Source organism: Gorilla gorilla, chromosome 11 (assembly GCF_029281585.2).
Source record: "Gorilla gorilla gorilla isolate KB3781 chromosome 11, NHGRI_mGorGor1-v2.1_pri, whole genome shotgun sequence".
Classification (NCBI taxonomy): Eukaryota; Metazoa; Chordata; class Mammalia; order Primates; family Hominidae; genus Gorilla; species Gorilla gorilla.
In genome coordinates, this window is record NC_073235.2 from 64,769,767 (window position 1) to 64,792,981 (window position 23,215).

At 37.8% G+C, this 23,215-nt stretch overlaps 2 protein-coding genes across 9 annotated transcripts in view; one reads left to right on the forward strand and one right to left on the reverse strand.

Annotated features, from left to right (window-relative positions):
- Nucleotides 1-15,532, reverse strand: part of IFIH1 (interferon induced with helicase C domain 1) — a 51,406-nt gene extending 35,874 nt beyond the window's left edge. Inside the window, exons 1-3 of the mRNA XM_004032711.5 lie at nt 14,863-15,532; nt 7,811-7,979; nt 3,742-3,888 (exon numbers count right to left, since the gene is read on the reverse strand). Of these exons, the coding sequence (XP_004032759.2) occupies nt 3,742-3,888; nt 7,811-7,979; nt 14,863-15,315 (769 nt within the window). The 5' untranslated portion in view covers nt 15,316-15,532. The remainder of the gene's footprint in view (nt 1-3,741; nt 3,889-7,810; nt 7,980-14,862) is intronic.
- Nucleotides 15,533-15,619: 87 nt separating this feature from the next.
- GCA (grancalcin) overlaps nt 15,620-23,215 on the forward strand; it is a 49,842-nt gene continuing 42,246 nt past the window's right edge. The window contains exons 1-2 of one of the 8 annotated variants that reach the window (XM_055379107.2): nt 15,771-16,107; nt 16,290-16,403. In XM_055379107.2, the coding sequence (XP_055235082.1) occupies nt 16,332-16,403 (72 nt within the window). In that variant the 5' untranslated portion in view covers nt 15,771-16,107; nt 16,290-16,331. Of the gene's footprint in view, nt 16,248-16,279; nt 16,404-16,992; nt 17,201-23,215 lie in introns of those variants that run through there. The other 7 variants (XM_055379106.2, XM_019022601.2, XM_063694938.1 and 4 more) reach the window with 7 other exon arrangements.

A 23,215-nucleotide genomic window follows, 5' to 3' on the forward strand; every position in this document is an offset into this window, starting at 1 on the left:
TGCAGTTTACTGTATACTCTTACGTGCTCTCAGACTATTATATATTTTAATACTCTGTATTACTCTTTCATGGCACTTACTAAAAGTGTAGCTATACAGTTACTACTGCTGGGCCGACACCTCCCTCAGTGGAAAGCTCCATGGGGGCTGAAGCCATTTCTTTTTTTTTGAGATGGAGTTTTTTTGTTCTTATTGCTCAGGCTGGAGTGCAATGGTGCAATCTTGGCTCACTGCAACCTCTGCCTCCTGGGTTCAAGTGATTCCCCTGCCTCAGCCTTCCAAGTAGCTGGGATTACAGGCATCTGCCACCATGCTCGGCTAAGTTTTTGTATTTTTAGTACAGACAGGGCTTCACCATGGTGGTCAGGCTGGTCTTGAACTCCTGGCCTCAGGTGATCCACCCGCCTCGTCCTCCCAAAGTCCTGGGATTACAGGTGTGAGCCACCACGCCTGGCCTGACTCATTTACTCTTAATTATCTCTTACCATCACAATCTCCAGATAGAGTCATATTAGGCTCCATGGCCATGAAGCCATTTCTGTTATGTTCCTGAGTTCACAGTATACAACAAGGTGCCTGGCACATGATAGGAGTTTGGAAAATAGTTGTTAAATGAAAGAAGTGAAAGGAAGAGAGGGAAGGAAGTTAGGGTGAAAGGAAGGGAAGGGAAGGAGGGAGATAGAGAGGAAGGAACCCAAGAGGAAAAAAAAAATAAAACCCTTTTCTGTCCCCTAATATCATTATTAAGATTTTTTTTCACAAGATACATCTTTAAGTTTTATACTAAGTAAAAATTTAAAAAAATTTAAAACTTTGCCTTTAATTTTGTTCACTAGAAGTTCAGAGCAGATTAACTACAAGCTAATGCAATGCATTAGTCTGGTAATCTTTGATGATAAACCCTCATTTAAGATGCAGGGTCATCTCTCAGCAGTAGCTCCATCTTCCCTTCTTTCTAGTGTGGATTTACAGAAAATGGCCAGTAACTCATAGAGATGTCAAGTAGCTTGTAAAGGACATTTATTAAAACATGAAAACTCCACACTCAGATAGTGAATTTTGGCATTCCTATAGAATCATGATTTCTAAAGGAAGGTGCAGCTGCTCAAATGAAAAACAACAACAACAACAAAAAAAACTATCCTGTATAAGCTTTGCTATTAGCAGCAGCAGCAGCACCAGAGTTTATGAGAAAGGTGGAATTACATTACATTAAAAAACAAACAGCAGCTCAAGCCTATAATCCCAGCACTTTGAGAGGCCAAGGCAGGAGGATTCCTTGAGCCCAGGAGTTTCCAGACAAGTCTGGACAACATGGTGAAACCCCATTCTCTATAAAAAATACAAAAATTAGCTGGGTATGGTGGCGCACGCCCGTGATGCCAGCTACTTGGGAGACTGAGGTAGGAGGATCACTTGCGCCTGGGAGGTCAAGGCTGCAGTGAGCTGTGTTTGTGCCACTGTACTCCAGCCTGGGCGACAGAGAGACAGAGCAAGACCCTGTCCCCGCCTGCCCCCAGAACCCCCAAAAAAAGAAAAAGAGAAAAATCCACAATCAGGCTAAAAAGCAAGCCAACTGTGAAAAAAATTGGTACTATTTATGACAATGAATTGATATCTTATACACTTAGTTAGTTCATATAAGTCAGCAAAAAGAAGATGAATACCCTAATAGAAAAGTGAATTTTAAAAGTATTGATAATTAACAAAACAAAGAGAATGAATTTGTGAAATTCTTTTTCAGCAGAAATATGAAAATGTAAATTCAAATAACGAAATACCATTTTTAATAGCAGCCAAATTGAAAAGATTGAACATGATAATATTATTCATTCTCGTAGAAGAGAATTCAGGGAAATAAGCATTCATATCCCATACTGTTGTAGAACATGTAAATTGGTACAAGTTCCTGGAGTGAGATTTGACATTAAGTATCAAATGTGTTAAAACAGTATGAATCATTTGACCCAGAAATTCCAATTATATAATATGTTTTTAAAAAGCAAACTGTGACATAAGTACAAAGAGAGCTATCGAGGCATTATTTAAATGTTCAACAATTGGTCAATTAATCATACTGCATCCAAATGGTGGGACCATTATTTAGTCATTAAAAACCAGGCTGTAGAAGAATATTTAATGAACATAAGAGAAATGACACTATATATACACATTCAGGTATGTAAAAAGCCCAGAAGCACACATACCCAAATGTTAAGTGTAATATCCACATTCTGGGAATATTGGTGACTTCTTTGTGTGTTTCTGTGTATTACAGATTTCTTGCAATGCATGCATATTACTTATCTAAGTACAAAATAACAAGGCCAGGCGGAGTGGCTCATGCCTATAATCCCAGCACTTTGGGAGGCCGAGTGGGGGGATCACCTGAGGTCAGGAGTTCGAGACAATCCTGGCCAACATGGTGAAACCCTGTCTCTACTAAAAATACAAAAATTAGCCGGGCATGGTGGTGGGCGCCTGTAATCCCAGCTACTTGGGAGGTTGAGGCAGGAGAATCACTTGAACCCGGGAGGTGGAGGATGCAGTGAGCCAAGAGCATGCCACTGCACTCCAGCCTGTGTGACTGAGTGAGATTCCATCTCCAAAAATAAAATAAAATAAAATAAAATGAAATTAAAAAAATAAAAATAATAAACTTTGCAGTGGTGTGCTAGAGTTAGTTTATATGGGCTCACAGGAGCTAACTGGTAACTTTTCAGGAATTTTCTGAGTTTTTAACCATAGCCATTACAAACATTAAATTATATAAACTTACCATAAAAGAAATTATTTTCAGGCAAAGGTTGTAAGTATTTAAAACTCATCACCTAATTATTTAACTATCATCTTTGATCTGGAGGCTATCTCTGTCTTTTGCATCTGTACGGTGGGAATGCTGTACAAAGACATGCCACTGCACAGCTCTTCCCAGCTTTGTGTTCAGTGATCTTATGTTGGAAGCTTGAAATAAGCCTGAATGAGAATATTTAAACCACAGAGACTAGCAAATGCTACAAACTAGGGCTTTTTCTTTTCCCCAGAGAGTTACTTGTTACATTTACCAGCACACCACAGGCTTTAAGCAACTATTTCTTGTGAAAACAGAATAAGTCCTTTTGGCAGAGAAGGGGAGAGGTGGATTCTCCTATCACGAGCAGATTAGAAAGGGAAAAAATAATTAAATAATTTGTTTCTGCCAGGGCTGTTTCAGTATCAAAAAGGTGGACATGGTAGTCTTCAGTCCTCACCGATTAGTTAATGCAATTCAAGCCAACCCTAGTTCAGCATCTGTTCATCTTCCTTTTTATAGCTTTGATTTTAATTTTTACGACACTGTTGAACCTCTCTGAGCCATCCCAGGTTAAACCAGAGAAAAAAAGCAATGAATCTATTTTATTTTCAGGGTTTTGGGTGAATTAAATTGACTGATCTATTTATAAGTACTTTGAAAACCATGAAATACAAGGCATTCTTATCTTACAATGACTATGGATTTCTTATAAATTAAAATTAGATGCAATTGTGTTCATATTTATAACACATTGATACTGGATTAGTTTTAGAAAGCATTTTGGCCAAGAATTATTTTAATTTAATCTCCTCTAAAAATATTATTTTAATATAAATGTTTACTAACCTTAATGCCCACATTTTCTCCCTCTGATTAATAGGTTCTGCCCAGTTGGTTTTTCTGGAAGTAGTAATTACCGTATTAAAGTACGTATGTGTTTCAAGTACCTGAAACTACAGAAGAATCTGCAAAAGATGATTCTGATGAGTTATTCTCCATGCCCCAGACCTCCTTCTCCAGATTTGGCTGAACTGTGGTTGAAAGAAGTTGCTCTTCCACTTGAGGACCATCAGCTTGTGATAAATTCTCAATCTCTGTGAATAACAGTATTAGAATGCAAATCATAGTGCAATACAAGTTTTTGTAGAGCATATATAACTGTTATTGTTATTTTGAAAACAAACTAGAGGTTCCTAATAGAGATTGCCTGAATATATTTAAATACTTTGAAGTTCTGAATAGACTGTAAATTGTATTACAATGCAAGATTTTATACCATATAAATAGCTGTTATTGTTATTTTGAAAACAAAATGGAGAGCCCGCAATAGAGATTGCTTTAATATATTTTAATATGTTGACATTTCGAAAGGCTTAGAATGTGCTTTTGTTATGGCAAGGCATTTTTAATTTTAATATGGACACAACGAGTAGTTCTTTGTAATGATTAGACTGTAGCTAAAAAAACAATATAAGCATTATGCTAATCACAAGAAAAGTGATTTCCTGTCTGACCATCACGTTTAGGAAGTAAGTCACTTATTCAGTGACACAAAGTTACATTTAAGGCTGAATTAATGAAAATGCAAATTTGGTAGTTTTCTTTAGCTTTGCTCTTGCCATTTTGTTTCCTCACTGTGTGTTCTGCACGAGACGTACATCTGCTTTAATGTCAGCCTATATTCATGTATTCTGAATTTCTGGGGATTTTTAAAACATTTAATGAAATATTTTGTGCCCTTCTTTTCTTCTTTCCTCCATTCCTCACTTCCAGCTTTTCTTACTTCAACTACATGTAATGGGTATTTTATTAAGGGCTTATGTGGGTTAAAAAGAAAACCAAGAGTTTTTTCCTTTATGAAGCTGCAATCTGTCAGAGAAGACTGATGCCATAAGGAAAATTTTCTAACATATCATTTTTTATTATCTCATCATAAAGAACACAGTGAAAATGTGCCCCACTTTGTATGGAAAATTTCCTAAAGAAAACTGTTGTGACTTTGGACAAGAAGAAAACTTGGCAATGTTTGCAGTTAGATATTAAGTACGTTAGGGACTATTATAATAGTTAATTTATTTTGCACTCACAATATAAATACTTTACATACATTAAGTTATTTAAGTCTCAAAATAAACCTAGATGGTAAGTAATATTATTGTCTCCATTTTACTGAGGTGATAAGTAATATTATTATCTCCATTTTATTGAGGAGTAAACTGAGGCACAGAGAAGTCGAGAACCTGGCCAAAGGTCACACATTCAAGGAAGGAGCCTCGATTTGACAAGCATCAGGATCCGATATGTATCAGGACCCAGAGTCTAAGCTCCTACAGTAGTCTGTTTGTGCTGTCATAATAAAACACCATCAACTGAGTGGCTTAAACAACAGACACTTCTTTTCTCACAGTTCTGGGCACTGGAAGTCCAAGATCAAGGTGACAGCAGGGTCAATGTCTGATGAGGACTCTCTCCTTGATTTGCAGATGGCCACGTTCTCCCTGCGTCCTCACACAGTTAAGAGAGAGAGAAAGAGACAGATGTTTCTCTCTTTCTCTTTCTTCCTCTTCTTAAAAGGCCACAATTCTATCAGATTAAGGCCCCATTCTTATGATTCATTTAATCTTTTTTTCTTTTTTTTTTTTTTTTTGAGACGGAGTCTTGCTCTGACACCCAGGCCAGAGTGCAGTGGCATGATCTCGGCTCACTGCAACCTCAGCCTCCTGGTTCAAGCGATTCTTCTGCCTCAGCCTTCCAAGTAGCTGGGATTATAGCTGCATGCCACCAAGCCCAGCTAATTTTTGTATTTTTAGTAGAGATGCGGTTTCGCCATGTTGGCCAGGCTGGTCTCAAACTCCTGACCTCAGGTGATCCACCCATCTTGGCCTCCCAAAGTGCTGGGATTACAGGCATGAGCCACCACGCTTGGCCTGGCTCATTTAATCTTAATTATCTCCTACTATCACTGTCTCCAGATAGAGTCATATTAGGTTCCAACATATGAGTATTGGGAGGACAAAATTCCATCCGTAGCATTTTACCATTGGCTTCCCAAAATTCATATCTTTACCACATACAAAATACATTCATCTCATCTCATCAGCCCAAGTGACTTAACTCACTGCAGCATGAACTCTAAGTTTAAAGTCAAAAGTCTCACCTAAACATTGTCTAAATCAGACGTGGATGAGACTGGAGGTGTGATTCATGATAAGGCAAATTCATCACCAGCTGTGAACTTGTGAAACCAGTTGAGCTACATGTTTCTTTTCCATAATACAATGGTGGGACAGGCATAGGATGGACGTCTTATTCCAAAAACGAGATATAGGAAAGAAAGCAAGGGTGATGGGTCCCAAGCAAATCCAAAACTTATTAAGGTAAATTCTGTCACATCTTAAGGCTTATAAGGCTTGAGAATAGCTCTGTTTGGTTTGATGCTCTGCCTTCCAGGTCCATGGAATGGCAGGTTCTAGGGCTCTGCAAGACAGCCTGCTCTCTCTAAGGGCTCCATCCACACAGCTTTCTGTGAGTATAGCTCTGCTTCTGAGACACTAGGCAGGGTCATCCTGATGGCTCACTAAAACCAGAGAGACAGTTTTGCCCTTTGAAACCAAAAAGGAAACTGCCTTGGCCCCTGGGCCTGTGGTGGAAGTGGCAACCCTGATGACTTCTGAATCACTTTTGGGGGCATTCTTTCCTTTCCCTGAAGAACAGTACACATTCATAGCCAAATAGCTCTATGGTCTGGTTCTGTAGAATCCAGAAAGTCCAGTATCCTTTTCTCATTCTGTCCTGCTTTCTCTGTCTCCTTCAGTTCAAACTGGAAGTGTATTTGCTGGTATAATATATCTCTATTCCTACCTTCTGCTGAAATGGCTGATTAAGTCCATCAGTAGCACCCATGATCTTGTTATCAATTGGTTGTTCTCTTTATAACACAGTTTCTCACTTTTTGCCATATGGATAGGCTGAGAATTTTCCAGATATTTAAATTTTGGTTCCCTTTTGCATAACAACTCCTTCAATTAATTTCTCTTCTTTTGCATTTTACTATAAGCAGTTAGGGGAAATCAAGCCGCTCCTTCAGCATTTTGCTAAGAAATTTTCTCAGCCAAATATCCAAATCCATCACTTGTGAGATCAAGTTTTATCCCATTTTATAACAAGGATCACCTTTCTTCCAGTTTCCAATGACATTTTTCTCATTTCTTTCTGTGAACTCGCCAGAATCACCCTGAACACCCATATTTCTACCATTCACCCAAAACTCTTACAGTCTCTATCAATTACCCAGTTCCGAAGCCACTTCGGAACTGTTTAGGTGTTTGTTACAGCAGCACCCCACTTTTTACAGCAAAGTTTTCATTAGTTAGGGTCACCAGAACAAAACTGCAATGATTATAATTAATTAATAGTTAACTTTCAATTTGTCTTTCATATGATATTTTTGGAAACATAGGATGCATACTACGAAAAGAAAAATAAGATAGCAGTTTAAGTGAGATTTACAAATAATGTAGGAGAAGGAGCTATAAAATGTTATGTTATTACTATTATTGAATGCTGTTTAAAATCTCACATTAGGTAAGGTTGAGATATATTGACAAAACAATCCTTTTATCAAATGCTTAATACATTGCTTAAAATATATAAAAATGTTCAGAAGAATATGCAGCAGATTTTTTATAACCACTAAAATACTTTCTTCCAATGTATTTGTGTATATTTAATGTTAAATAATCTTGATAAAATTTCTGGTAGTCATATTGTTTTTAAAATAAGGTAGTAGAAAGAGTGTTGGTTGGATGAAAAATGGTCTTTGATCAGTTGATCTTTTCCCAGACATCAATTTCCTCATTTGTTAAGGTGATAAAATAGATGATCTATCACATATGTTCCACTCTTAAAATTTTGATTCTAAAAATCTTGGTGTTTAGCATTGTGTCTTTCTGCTTTATTGAACTCTCAATCACTAGGCAGAATTTGAAGAATCTTCCTCAGTAAAATTACAAATACCTGCATTGCTTTCTGAGCAATCAGAGCCTGTTAACTCTTGGACAAGTTCATTGTTTCCTGTTTGACGAAGAACATTCAGAAATGCAGAGAACCAGTTTTCTTTCTGCACAATCCTTTTTAGTAGCTCTCTTACACCTGATTCATTTCCATTGTTTTCTGCAGCAGCAATCTGTTGTAAGAGAAAATTAGAATTAAGTAAGATCAAACATCTTCTGAATAACCTTAAACAGGAAATACCCTTTAGAAAAACTGAGCAATTAAGCATAAGTATAAATAAAGGCTTATATTGAAACATTGAAGAAAATCGCAATGTTACCTGTAGCAATTCTGAAGTCGGCCGGGGAAAAAATCTCCGGAACAACAACAACAACAACAACAAAAATCTCTGGACCAAGTGTCCTTTTAAATATGAACCATTTTTTTTAAAAGCTATTGAATTATTCAAACCTGACACCTAGAAAATAAATTTTACCTCAGCCATTCCTGAATAAAGGGTAGAAGAGAAAGTATCTTTAGTCTGCAGCCATGTTATGTCTATTTTCACCAATTTCTTTCTGTATATCTAGGGCTGGCTATATTTTTTCAATCTATGGAGTCTGTAAATGGGAAATCAAACATTTCTTATCTCATTCTTCTTTCTTCATGATTATCATTATGAAATAAGTAATTACTACTGCAGATTTATATTTTTTCCTATGTAATATTTGCATAGTTGATTATTACTATAATCAATTTTTCTCAAATTTGTGTTTATTTAATGTTATGAGAAATTTATTTTTATATCTTTTTTTGGAAATATGGGGCAGAATTATTTTTATATCCATTCATTAGAGTCTTTAGCCTTCATTTATTTTCTCTTTTAGATTAGTAAATTTCTTTTAAATGTGGATCTTTTGTGTAATCATTGTCACAGTGCATTTCCCTAGGTCCTAATATAGCAATAAGGATTTGGAGGAAAGAGTAACTCAAGCCATGTTTAGACATGAAAGAAGTTAGGCAGGACATCATTAGCTTTCTGTGGCATTAGGCAATTTACTTCATCTCCCTAGACCTCGGTTACAATATGTGGTAAACAAGGCAGCTGAAAAGAAATTTCAGAGTTTCTATATCTTAGCTGCACGTTAGAAACAACCGTAAAGCCTTAAAAAATACTGATGTCTAGGAAACACCCCTAAAAGATTATGATTTATTTTGTCTATGTTAGGAACTCAGATATTAAAGAAAAAGTAAAACATCTCATGTGATTCTATCAACCTCCCAGATAAGAAATATTGACTTTGATATTATCAAAGGTCCTTCTCAACATTTGCCAATCTTCCACATGTATCATTTGGATTGTTTAGTTCTTTCCTACAAATTTATGTATTTTCTAGTTCTATAAATATATTCCATAACCTTTTATGTCAGAAATTTGTTAACATTTTTGGAACAATCTCTGGCACTAATTCAGTGTTAGAATTATTATGGATGATTGGGAAGAGTTATCATTACAAACACCTCACCTGCACAAGCACATACAGCCTGGTCTCTACCCAAGGGATATTTCCGTATTAGCATCTAGTAGTTAAGCATGCTGTTCTAGGGAACTTGAATATATTAACCCAGCAGCCCAGAAATAGGTACCAATATTAACTTATTTACAGATCAGAAATCCGAGGCACAGAGATGTTTAGGTACCTCTCTGAGGTCACAAAGTGAGTAAGTGGCAGAAGTAGAATTTGATCCCAGGCAGTAGAATTTAGAGGCTGAATCCTGCCTTCTTGAACTATAATTATAGCTTATAATTTTCTCCAATTTTAAGTTCATTTTCTGGCAAGAAGTGGTTAAAAATAACTATTTGAACTCAGTAAATTTCAAGTGAATTCAGTCCATGTCACCCACAACATTTTCTAAGCTGATTTTTGCTCATTTTTTACCATTTTTTTCTAGCTCTCTTAGTCTCCTAATGGAAATTATTTGGCTTCCCTGGTGTTGTAACATCTTTATTATCATCTGCTAATTTAACAAGTAATTGCTATAGATGTAAATAAGACTGGTTTCAGTGTCTTCTTTTAACTCAGCCATTCTCATATTTTATTACCCCATCCTTTAATCAGCTTTAAATATATTTGACTGAAGCAATCAGGAAGGATTTCCTTAAAAAGAACCAGTGAGGCAACAAATGCTGTTATTAAAAATCCCTAAGCATATTCTATCCACAAAATTTTCTTCAACCACTATTCTATTAAGTCAACTTTTACTGTGGAATCATATTTGTCAAGCTTTCTTTGCCGTTATTGAGTCCAAGCATATAAGGATCATGATGTCATTATTTCCTAAACATATTCTTACAATTTGAATGTGGAACTACATATATCTGTGCAATTTTAGCAGCCTCATCAAGATGCTGAATTTTTAAGAAATCTTCTCAGTTTTGGTGCTGGAAAGTACATCAGCTTCCTTTGAAGCAATTATATAATTTTAAAAATTTAATCTGTTCTCCTAAAACATTGTAAAGATATTGACCCCAATATGTAAACACAATTACAGAAATTCGTGGGAGGTGACTATTTAGATTTGAGACTGCAACAAGTCATAAAACAATTCTCACCCGTGCCCCTCCCCCACTCGAAGTTTTCTCTGTGAAGTTAAAAATGGATGGATGTTTTCACTATGTAGTCTATTAATACATTGTTAACTAATTTATGAAATATGAAATAAAATTAATTTGGGGATAATACAACTCAATGCTTTCATATTCTAAATTCTTTGATATGTTTTTTCTCTCCAGCAGAAATCAGTGAAGAAGCCAATGACATTTCCATAAAGCACTGGCTTACCAACACAATTGTACAGTTTAATGAAAATGTTTTCTTCCCTTTATAATAATAGATAGCTATTTAAATATAATGGTGATTTTTTTAACCCAGCAGAGTTCAACTCTCAGATAAAAGTAAATCAGGAGGCAAAACCTGTATGTTAAAAATAAAGAATTTTAAAGAACCAGTTTCCCACAAAAAGTTAATGTCTTAACCCAATGAATATTTATTGTCACATTGACATAGCTAATTTCTTATTCATACTTTTTTTTTTTGCAGATGAAATTCTTATCTTTCCTAATTTGCCAGACAATACAATGTTCCTGGGGAGATTGACTTGGGTGCTCAACTTTATGTTGGGAGAACTGGACTGTTTTTAGGTGGACTAGTCATAGCATCTCTGGTTCTTCTGTGTAAATGGAAGGTGTGTGGAGTCTCCAGGACTACAGATGCATTGTGTTCTGAACTGGCCAGGGATGAAACATGCACCTCTCTTTAGCTGTTCAGCTTGATTATTAAGACACTATGGAAATGTTTATATGATCACTTTCGTTCCCAGAGTTCATGACTGCCTAAATTGATGGGTGTGCCAAGTTGTAACTTAGTTATAACTAAGTTGTAACAATACCAAATTGTAACTTAGCATCCTAAAAGAGGAGCAAGGCAGTACAGGGGTACCCCCTTACCATTAAGGATTGCTTTATTATAATGATTGATAAAATGGCATATATTTATTGCTGAAACTCTAGTATTTAGAATAGTCCCTTGTATACAGTAGACATTCTTCTTTCTTTCTTTCCTTCTTTCCTTCCTTCCTTCCTTCCTTCCTTCCTTCCTTCCTTTCTTTCTTTCTTTCTTTCTTTCTTTCTTTCTTTCTTTCTTTCTTTCTTTCTCTCTTTCTTATTAGATGGAGTCTCACTCCGTCACCAGGGTGGAGTGCAGTGGTGCCATCTCGGCTCACTGCAAGCTCCGCCTCCCAGGTTCAAGCCATTCTCCTGCCTCAGCCTCCCGAGTAACTGGGACTACAGGCTCCCACCACCACACCTGGCTAATTTTTTTGTATTTTTAGTAGAGACGGAGTTTTACCGTGTTAGCCAGTATGGTCTCCATCTCCTGACCTCGAGAGCCACCCGCCTCGGCCTCCCAAAGTGCTGGGATTACAGGCGTAAGCCACCATGACCGGCCTACAGTAGACATTCTTTTATCAACACTAATTAACACTACAACACAACTTCACGAAAGGACAAAACAGTCTCTGTGTTTTTCTCCTATCTTTTCACCACTAGCATGGCATCTGGCACAAAGATGCCACTCAATAAATTCAAACTGAATGACTGAATGAATGAATGAATAAGTTTTTGGATACTTGCTGGACACAAACCTATGTATAAAGTCATTTTCAGAAGGCCTGCTGTAATTAGGGGCAGGGGCTAGGAAATGGGGTGGGAATCCTAAATTAAAATAATAGATCAAGTAGAAAATGTCTATGGGGAAACAGAAAAAGAATGAAAATACAAGACCATTTTATAGAAGTCTTGATTACTTAGTTAAATGCTGTTTTAAGCCTTCAAAAAAGCAAATTTGGAAATCTTACTTTCATCATTCATCCATTCTCTAACGCCTGGCAACACAATTCAATACGTCATGTGTTTTCAACGCTTATTCCAGACACTTTCAGAAATAAATTCAATTAGTCTATCAATCAAGTAATCAATGCTTATTAAACACCAACCCTATACCTAATCCTGGTTAGGTTCTGGGATGAAAGAGGTAATTTCTTTTTCAAATCAGTATAATCTAGGGACTTTAAGAAGTATATCTCAATTGCGACATGGGGAATTTACCTCAATCTCTCAAACTTAAATTTACACAGAAATGTAACCAGATGAATGGTAACAAAAGTCAACACCATTATCATATCAAATAGCTCTGATTTATAAGCTTTTTCATAAACACTATTTCTGATTTGATGTTGACTAAAATACTGTGAGAAATTTTATGATGTCCATTTTCACAGGTAAATGTAGCATCAGGGAACTTAAGTAATTTGGCCCAAAGTAACGCATATAGTAAGAAGCCAAGATGGACCTCAAATCCATGTGTTCCCCTTCTATAGTCTTATCACACTTTGCTGCTGTAAGATAAACATTCGTCAATGACCACCACCTCAATATAGATTATTCTTCCAAACATAATGCTTCCGTCTCATTGTTCACCATATCTTAGTTTTGGAACTGATAATACATGTAAATGACGCACACAAAAATTATTCCACACTCTCACAGAGAAACTATTGCTTCCTAGAGAGCCTCAAATTTATAGCTGCTCAGTCTTTTGGGGCCTCCTTTGAAATGTGAATCAGAGGGAGAATTTGGGTTGTTTTGGCCTTAACTGCTACCAGTACACAAAAGTCCCGTTACTCTATATCTTCTTTGTGTCAAATCCCTTGCATTACTGCTAGCTGCCTCCAAGCTTGCCAGAATCAAGAACTTGGATAAAATCTAGCTGGCGGAAATTCAATCCAGGCAAGACAAAAGTGATGCTGATAGGCAGAAGTATTTAGAGTAAATAGGGAGAAGTGCTGTTTCGCTGGCAATCGGGACATCATACCCACCAAACATAAACAGCTTTGTGGTGTTACTGGACTCTGTTGCTTCTGGACTTCTAACAGCTACTGTGGCTGGAAATGCCATCTTCCATCTCCAGCTGGCTTGAAGGCTGCATACTTTCTTCCAAATTAAGATTCTGCCACAGTGATGTACACATTTGTCATATCCAGCTGGACTACTATAATGCGTTCTAGCTGGTTCTCAATACACAAAACGACATAAACATTACAGACAACAGTGCAAAGTAATTTACTTGTTGGGAAAACTGGCCATCAAAATTAGATGCATGTTTGGGTCTTTGGACAGGCCCTGTGTCTGTCAAGTCTACAAAAGATCACTAACTTTATTCACTAAAGACTAAATTGCATCATAGGCTATAGCAAATCAATCAAATGCCCAGAAGTTTGTATGAATATACAAACAATGGATGACCCAAAAGAGAGAGAGAGAGAAAAAAACCATGTGAAAATCATAGAGTGGTGTAGACAAAGCCTTTGACTTTTAGTCATGGCTTTATTTGTCTACATGTCTTCCAAAACAAGACTTTTGACTTACGAGCCTGAATAAGTCAGATTCAAACAGGTCAGCATTTATACACATCACAGTACATCTTCACTTATCAAAAAATAATTCATATCACATTCAATGTAAAGTCATCAGTAAAATTCGCCCTGTCAAAATGCTACCTTAAGAAAAATGAGTTTCTTCACTAACATGAAAAACTGAAACTAGCAACACATTCTTTCAATGAATTGTTTCTAAATTTTGATTCTCAAAGAATGTTGAAACTTTGATTAAAGAAAAAGGGTGTGTGTGTGTGTGTGTGTGTGTGTGTGTGTGTGATTGCAATTTACCCATTTGGGCTAAGACTAAATGGCACAAAGTGTAATGTAGGGCAAAGATTGGAAAACTTTTTCTCTAAAATGCCAGATAATAAATATTTTTGGCTTTAAGGGCACACAGTCTCCATCCAATTGCCTTTGGAGTAGAAAAGCAGCCACGAGCAATATGTAAACAAACGAGCATGACTGTGTTCCAATAAAACTTTATGAACACTGAAAATTAAAAATGGAAAAATCTGAAGACCATTCTTAGCCTGTGGGCCTGAAGAAAACAGTAGCAGGCTTGATTTAGCCCATGGGCCGTAGTTTACTAACCCCTGCTCCATGGAACTACATTAAATAAGAAAAACATTCAACACTATCACGAGCTAAATTCTTAGCTCTGCCACTGTTTTTCCTAGGAGACCTTGGACAAATTATTTAACCTGCCTCAGGTTTCTCATCTGTAAAATGGAGTTAATAACATTAGGAGCCTCAGTGGGTTACTCTGAACATGAACTGTAGTAATACATTTTGAAAATGATACCAACTGCACATAGTAAGTGTTCAATAAAAGTTACCTGTTAATACACATTACGATTCTAGAGTTAACTCCTTTTTACTTCAGTGAAAAGATTAGAAAAGTAGTTCTTTTGTGTTTATATTTTCAAAATTGTCTTAAAGTGCCTAGATGTTGTCTTCTCAAAGGAAGAAACTGGATTTGCCCAAAGATGTCAAGCACATTTGGAAAGGGGCAAACGCACAAGGAAGCCTGCTTTGCAAAATCTGCCTAAAAGGCTAGCTCCATCTGAACAGACACCTACCCGGTTTCTGTCTTCAATTGTCAACAGTTCCTCCTCCATGCACTTATCCAAGACGTCTCTAACTAGAAGCTTGTCCACCAGAGTGGGCTGAAGGAGGTTCAGCAGTTGGAGATATTCATCATGAGCGTTCTCAAACGATGGAGAGGGCAAGTCCGTGAGCTCAGGGTTCATGTAGCGGGCGGCCAGAGGGCTGCCGGTTCTCCGGAGGGCCTCCACGAATTCCCGAGTCCAACCAAGGTGCCAGACTCCCTTCTCCAAGGTACTCAGCAGCAGTTCAACTGCCTGCATGTTCCCGGAGGTGGCGACTGTCCTCTGAATCTGCTCCTTCACCTCTGCAGGCAGAAAGGTCAGGTAGTCCAGCACAGGCTCCACCTGGATGTACATTTTCACCCTGGCCCTGAAGCACGAGATGAGATAGCGGAAATTCTCGTCTGTGGAGTACCCATTCGACATCTTTCTTTCTCAGAGAAGGGAGAGGGTTCTCCCAAGCAGATGGTGCTGTTCTCTGCGGGACAGGTGAAATGTGCGTGCCGCTGTCCGCTGCCCACTTAGAGAAGCAGGGTCTACCGGTCTGTGCCTGACAATGACGAGGTTGTCCACAGGGCTCTCAGGCCGGCGCGCGGGGCTGCACTCGCACCTGGGCAGGTGGGCAGGCGGGCAGGTGGGCAGCGGGGCGGCGCGCGGGGCCGCGGCAGGCAGGTGCGGCCGGCGGGCGCGGCACTTTGGACTCTGCGGTGTGCGCCTGGGGTCCCGGACCGGGGCGATCCTGCTGCACACTCGGGTGGGAGCTTTGAGTCCAGCTTTCTGTCAGGCAGTTCTTACAGAGTTTGCCTGACTTTGGTTTCTGTTTCGATTCTCTTCTCAGGACTTTGTAAACGTAATCTGCCTGGCGGGGAGGGAGTTTCCTCAGGGAGACGCCACCTTTTGGTCGGGGCGGGTGAAGAGAGGAGGCCTTTGGTTAAGGACACCGCGGGAAACAGAAAAGGAAAGCGAATTCTCTCTGACACCAAGACCAACGCTCTAGCAAAGCTCCTCCGGCGGATATTTTGTTTTCCCAGCGGGTTCTGCCTTAACAATAAGGTCCTTTGTAGGCCAAAATGTGCAGGGCATAAAAGCATGTGATTTGGGACTTTCCAAAGGGGAAGTGAACAGAAACTGCCACAGACCCGGACGTGAACAGGGAGTTACCCTCGGCTGGTGAATGCAGGCAGGCCTGGCTGAGGGTGGTGAGACTGCGAGGGACAGGTGAGAGATGAAGCTCAGAAGACATCTTTGCAGAGATGTGGAGAAGCCAGGAGGAAGTCCTTCCTAAAATAAACCTGACCTCCTGTGGGTTCCCAAACACTAACTTGTTTCCCTGGGAATTTGGAGGTGGGTTCGAAAAAGTGAGTAACAATAAACAGTTAACTTTACTGCCTCATATTTAGATTGCTGGTATTTATGCAGCTTTGACCAGGACCTGGTAACAGATGTGGATGGACTTGAACCACCAACTCAGCTTAGAAGGAAGCCAAGACTTAAAGTTTCCTAGATCCCAGCTTGTAAGTTCCCTATATTCTTTAATATACAACTTTCCTTTAATAAAACAAAACAAAAAAATCCCCCAACAACTTATTTTTGATATAGCTGCCATTCTTTTCTTGGATTCAATACAGCAAGTTTTGGCTGGAGCAGCTAGGAACTTAATTAGCAACTAATGTACCAACTTGTAGTAAACATCAACATTTGTCTATGTCATGAGAGAAAAAAAACATATTCACACTGAAAAATGGCAGCTTCATTTTGGTACAGAAGCCACATAAATGTGAGTCCTTAAGGTTACTACTCATTCTGAAGGCATTCTGTAGCCACATGTGACTGTGGGTGGTAGGCACATACGCACCATAACTAGAACCTCATGGTCCAGAATTATATAAAGGATGGAGAGATCATTTAGGTTATCAAAGAGACATATTTAGGAAAAATAATCTGTTAGCAAAGTACATTCAATAAAGTCTGTGTAGGCCAGGAAAACCTGATAGTGCTTTGAACAGGATAATAGAAGTACAGAGTCTTGGTGAGTGTTTACTAGAGGCATACAAAATATCCAAATGAGCACTTTATGGTAACGTGTCTTATTTTATTCTCTAATTATCTTACGTAGCAAGGCTTTTTCTACCCCTGAAGGATTGTAAGCTGCTTGAAGAAGGGATATATTTACATAGTAACTAGTACACTACTCACAACTGGTGGGCTCTTGATGACATCTCTCCTGGGAGTTGTATTTGAGTTGACCATAGCAGCTGGCATAATGTCAAATACACTGAAAGTTGAAGTAAATGAAACCTTGGGCTTGCAGGTAGGCCTGATTTATACTGTTCTTTTCTGTTTCTTCACAGAACCCTACTCCTTTTTCACTTAATTTTGGGAGATGACCTTGTACCCAGATAGAGGATAATCCAATTAGATGTTTCTACAAAAGCACTCAAATTATTAATTTTAAGTATTGGGTCTATGAAAATATCTTTTAAAGCTATTGCAAAAACATACTCCTATCCCCCAGCTGCCAGTGGATTTTATTCAACATGTTAAAGCACAAACTAACGAACCAAAAAACATTCTTTCTCCTGGCACTTATCCTTCTGTTTCTTGGTTTCAAACATGGGGGAATGAGAAGGGGTTGCTGACTGAATATGGGGAACCAGTTAATGTTATTTTCTTCATACCACTTAATTGTTGCTCTGGAAGAGAAAGGATCAAATGTTTGGTATTTGACCTGTTCTCAAATAATAAACATTTAAACCAAAGATATTTAAATATTTGGCATTCAAATTATATCATTCATTGTATCATCCAGTCATTTAAAATATGTTTATTAAGTATCTATTACATGACCAGCACTGATCTAGGTGCAGTTAATAAAATTAACAAAGCTCCTACTTTTATGGAGTTCACATTCTAATGGGAGTGGGAAGATAGATGGTAAGCAATGACTAAAAAATACGCAATGTGCAGGTGAGGATAAATGCCATGAAGACCATAGTAAATCTACATAATAATGTATATTACAGTTTCACAGGTTGATTTCCCAAATAGTCATCCTCATCTAACCCTATTAGCATCACATAATACCCAACAATAACAATTCATATTTTCTCACAAGTAGGAGTCACTCTGCTGGATGAGGTCTGAGTGATGAGGATTAGGTGTGGGTGGAAGGGACTTCTTTTTTAGGAATCTCCCATAGTCTTGATGGGACCCTTTTTGGAGAAAGGAGGTTAGGGAAACAAAAGCCAAGACACAATCTCTCACAATGTATCCTTTTTCATCTATATTTTTTGCTTCATGATTTAGTTTATTTTCTGTTTTTCACTTGAGTAATTAATTGTTTTCCTCTGTCAAGTTTCTTCTACTAGATTTCATTTTAATCCTCTTCACCAGTTCCCAAATGTAAGTTTCTTTTTCCTTTCTCTTTTGAGGCAGGAGATCCTGCTGAACTATGTATTTTCCCATTGTTATGCAACTTTTCATTTGAGTTTTTAAGAAGTAGTAACAATATGAGCTGCCACTACAATTTAACTACCATGCATAGCAATAATGTCTTTTTCAAAGAAAATGACAATAATTTCAGTTTAGTGAGAAACCCTGGAATTGTTGTTCTGTTCCTTTACTTGTTTGCTCATTTGTATCAATAATGAGCCTGCTTTGTGTAATTTAAAGTGTTAGATGCTCTTAACCTGGCAGTGTGGGGTATGGTTAAGCACAGAGACTCTGAGTTCAGGCTGTCTGGGTTCACATCTCAATACTATTTCTTAATTGCTGTGCTTTGAAAAATCACCTCAAATACATCAGTTGTAAAATGGAAAGATTCTGGTATCATGTCATAAGTTTGTTCTAAGGATAGACTGTAACACACTAGCACCAGCCTGGCATGTTGATGTGCCCAATATGTGACTCCAGCCCACTATGCTTACATAAAAATTAAAGAAGAGATGGTGCGGTGCTAGTCTTCAAAGAATGCATAATTTATAAAGGAAAAATTTAGTTACATATATATATATATACACATACATATAAACACTATATAATAGCTAGCCATTTAACTGAGACTTTAAGCAAGACTTTCTGCCATTTAACTGAAACTGATAGGCTGATTTAGCAGGAAAGTTTATTAAAAGGATACTGTCGTAGCTTTTTATTTCAAAAATAGTAGTAAGCCTAAAATAGAAAAAAAATTATGGCTAAGTTCACTAAATCTTGATAATAATTTCCTAATCACTTTCACCAATTCAATTAAAATTCTGGTTTTAAGTTTTCACGTATAAAAACTTTTCTACATAGCAGTTTTGGCAAAAAATGAAAGTCACGTATCAATAGATAAGTTTTGGAACATTCATTTTTCAAGTACTCCTTCCATAGCTTAAAGTCTTTTCAAAAACAGTTACCTGCAAATGTTTTTGTGAAAAACAGTACTTTTACCTCAAAGGCTAGATTGTAATTGTTTTATTTTACTTTACGTATTTATTTATTTATTTTTTATTATTATACTTTAAGTTTTAGGGTACATGTGCACAATGTGCAGGTTAGTTACATATGTATACATGTGCCATGCTGGTGCGCTGCACCCACTAACTCATCATCTAGCATTAGGTATATCTCCTAATGCTATCCCTCCCCCCTCCCCCCCACCCCACAACAGTTCCCAGAGTGTGATGTTCTCCTTCCTGTGTCCATGTGTTCTCATTGTTCAATTCCCACCTATGAGTGAGAATATGCAGTGTTTGGTTTTTTGTTCTTGCGAGTTTACTGAGAATGATGATTTCCAATTTCATCCATTTCCCTACAAAGGACATGAACTCATCATTTTTTATGGCTGCATAGTATTCCATGGTGTATGTGTGCCACATTTTCTTAATCCAGTCTATCATTGTTGGACATTTGGGTTGGTTCCAAGTCTTTGCTATTGTGAATAATGCCGCAGTAAACATACGTGTGCATGTGTCTTTATAGCAGCAAGATTTATAGTCCTTTGAATATATACCCAGTAATGGGATGGCTGGATCAAATGGTATTTCTAGTTCTAGATCCCTGAGGAATCGCCACACTGACTTCCACAATGGTTGAACTAGTTTACAGTCCCACCAACAGTGCAAAAGTGTTCCTATTTCTCCACATCCTCTCCATCACCTGTTGTTTCCTGACTTTTTAATGATTGCCATTCTAACTGGTGTGAGATGGTATCTCATTGTGATTTTGATTTGCATTTCTCTGATGGCCAGTGATGGTGAGCATTTTTTCATGTGTTTTTTGGCTGCATAAATGTCTTCTTTTGAGAAGTGTCTGTTCATGTCCTTCACCCACTTTTTGATGGGGTTGTTTGTTTTTTTCTTGTAAATTTGTTGGAGTTCATTGTAGATTCTGGATATTAGCCCTTTGTCAGGTGAGTAGGTTGCGAAAATTTTCTCCCATTTTGTAGGTTGCCTGTTCACTCTGATGGTAGTTTCTTTTGCTGTGCAGAAGCTCTTTAGTTTAATTAGATCCTATTTGTCAATTTTGGCTTTTGTTGCCATTGCTTTTGGTGTTTTAGACATGGAAGTCCTTGCCCATGCGTATGTCCTGAATGGTAATGCCTAGGTTTTCTTCTAGGGTTTTTATGGTTTTAGGTCTAACATTTAAGTCTTTAATCCATCTTGAATTGATTTTTGTATAAGGTGTAAGGAAGGAACCCAGTTTCAGCTTTCTACATATGGCTAGCCAGTTTTCCCAGCACCATTTATTAAATAGGGAATACTTTCCCCATTGCTTGTTTTTCTCAGGTTTGTCAAAGATCAGATAGTTGTAGATATGTGGCGTTATTTCTGAGGGCTCTGTTCTGTTCCATTGATCTGTATCTCTGTTTTGGTACCAGTACCATGCTGTTTTGGTTACTGTAGCCTTGTAGTATTGTTTGAAGTCAGGTAGGGTGATGCCTCCAGCTTTGTTCTTTTGGCTTAGAATTGACTTGGCGATGCGAGCTCTTTTTTGGTTCCATGTGAACTTTAAAGTAGTTTTTTCCAATTCTGTGAAGAAAGTCATTGGTAGCTTGATGGGGATGGCATTGAATCTGTAAATTACCTTGGGCAGTATGGCCATTTTCACGATATTGATTCTTCCTACCCATGATCATGGAATGTTCTTCCATTTGTTTGTATCCTCTTTTATTTCCTTGAGCAGTGGTTTGTAGTTCTCCTTGAAGAGGTCCTTCACATCCCTTGTAAGTTGGATTCCCAGGTATTTTATTCTCTTTGAAGCAATTGTGAATGGGAGTTCACTCATGATTTGGCTCTCTGTTTGTCTGTTGTTGGTGTATAAGAATGCTTGTGATTTTTGTACATTGATTTTGTATCCTGAGACTTTGCTGAAGTTGCTTATCAGCTTAAGGAGATTTTGGGCTGAGACAATGGGGTTTTCTATATATACAATCATGTCGTCTGCAAACAGGGACAATTTGACTTCCTCTTTTCCTAATTGAATACCTTTTATTTCCTTCTCCTGCCTAATGGTCCTGGCCAGAACTTCCAACACTATGTTGAGTAGGAGTGGTGAGAGAGGGCATCCCTGTCTTGTGCCAGTTTACAAAGGGAATGCTTCCAGTTTTTGCCCATTCAGTATGATATTGGCTGTGGGTTTGTCATAGATAGCTCTTATTATTTTGAAATATGGCCCATCAATACCTAATTTATTGAGAGTTTTTAGCATGAAGCGTTGTTGAATTTTGTCAAAGGGCTTTTCTGCATCTATTGAGATAATCATGTGGTTATTGTCTTTGGTTCTGTTTATATGCTGGATTACATTTATTGATTTGCATATATTGAACCAGTCTTGCATCCCAGGGATGAAGCCCACTTGATCATGGTGGATAAGCTTTCTGATGTGCTGCTGGATTCAGTTTGCCAGTATTTTATTGAGGATTTTTGCATCAATGTTCATCAAGGATATTGGTCTAAAATTCTCTTTTTTGGTTGTGTCTCTGCCCGGCTTTGGTATTAGGATGATGCTGGCCTCATAAAATGAGTTAGGGAGGATTCCCTCTTTTTCTATTGACTGGAATAGTTTCAGAAGGAATGGTACCAGTTCCTCCTTGTACCTCTGGTAGAATTCGGCTGTGAATCCATCTGGTCCTGGACTCTTTTTGGTTGGTAAGCTACTGATTATTGCCACAATTTCAGAGCCTGTTATTGGTCTATTCAGAGATTCAACTTCTTCCTGATTTAGTCTTGGGAGAGTGTATGTGTCGAGGAATTTATCCATTTCTTCTAGATTTTCTAGTTTATTTGCATAGAGGTGTTTGTAGTATTCTCTGATGGTAGTTTGTATTTCTGTGGGATCGGTGGTGATATCCCCTTTATCATTTTTTATTGCGTCTATTTGATTCTTCTCTCTTTTTTTCTTTATTAGTCTTGCTAGCGGTCTATCAATTTTGTTGATCCTTTCAAAAAACCAGCTCCTGGATTCATGAATTTTTTGAAGGGTTTTTTGTGTCTCTATTTCCTTCAGTTCTGCTCTGATTTTAGTTATTTCTTGCCTTCTGCTAGCTTTTGAATGTGTTTGCTCTTGCTTTTCTAGTTCTTTTAATTGTGATGTTAGGATGTCAATTTTGGATCTTTCCTGCTTTCTCTTGTGGGCATTTAGTGCTATAAATTTCCCTCTACACACTGCTTTGAATGCGTCCCAGAGATTCTGGTATGTTGTGTCTTTGTTCTTGTTGGTTTCAAAGAACATCTTTATTCCTGCCTTCATTTTGTTATGTACCCAGTAGTCATTCAGGAGCAGGTTGTTCAGTTTCCATGTAGTTGAGCGGTTTTGAGTGAGATTCTTAATCCTGAGTTCTAGTTTGATTGCACTGTGGTCTGAGAGATAGTTTGTTATAATTTCTGTTCTTTTACATTTGCTGAGGAGAGCTTTACTTCCAAGTATGTAGTCAATTTTGGAATAGGTGTGGTGTGGTGCTGAAAAAAATGTGTATTCTGTTGATTTGGGGTGGAGAGTCCTGTAGATGTCTATTAGGTCCACTTGGTGCAGAGCTGAGTTCAATTCCTGGGTATCCTTGTTGACTTTCTGTCTCATTGATCTGTCTAATGTTGACAGTGGGGTGTTAAAGTCTCCCATTATTAATGTGTGGGAGTCTAAGTCTCTTTGTAGGTCACTCAGGACTTGCTTTATGAATCTGGGTGCTCCTGTATTGGGTGCATATATATTTAGGATAGTTAGCTCTTCTTGTTGAATTGATCCCTTTACCATTAAGTAATGGCCTTCTTTGTCTCTTTTGATCTTTGTTGGTTTAAAGTCTGTTTTATCAGAGACTAGGATTGCAGCCCCTGCCTTTTTTTGTTTT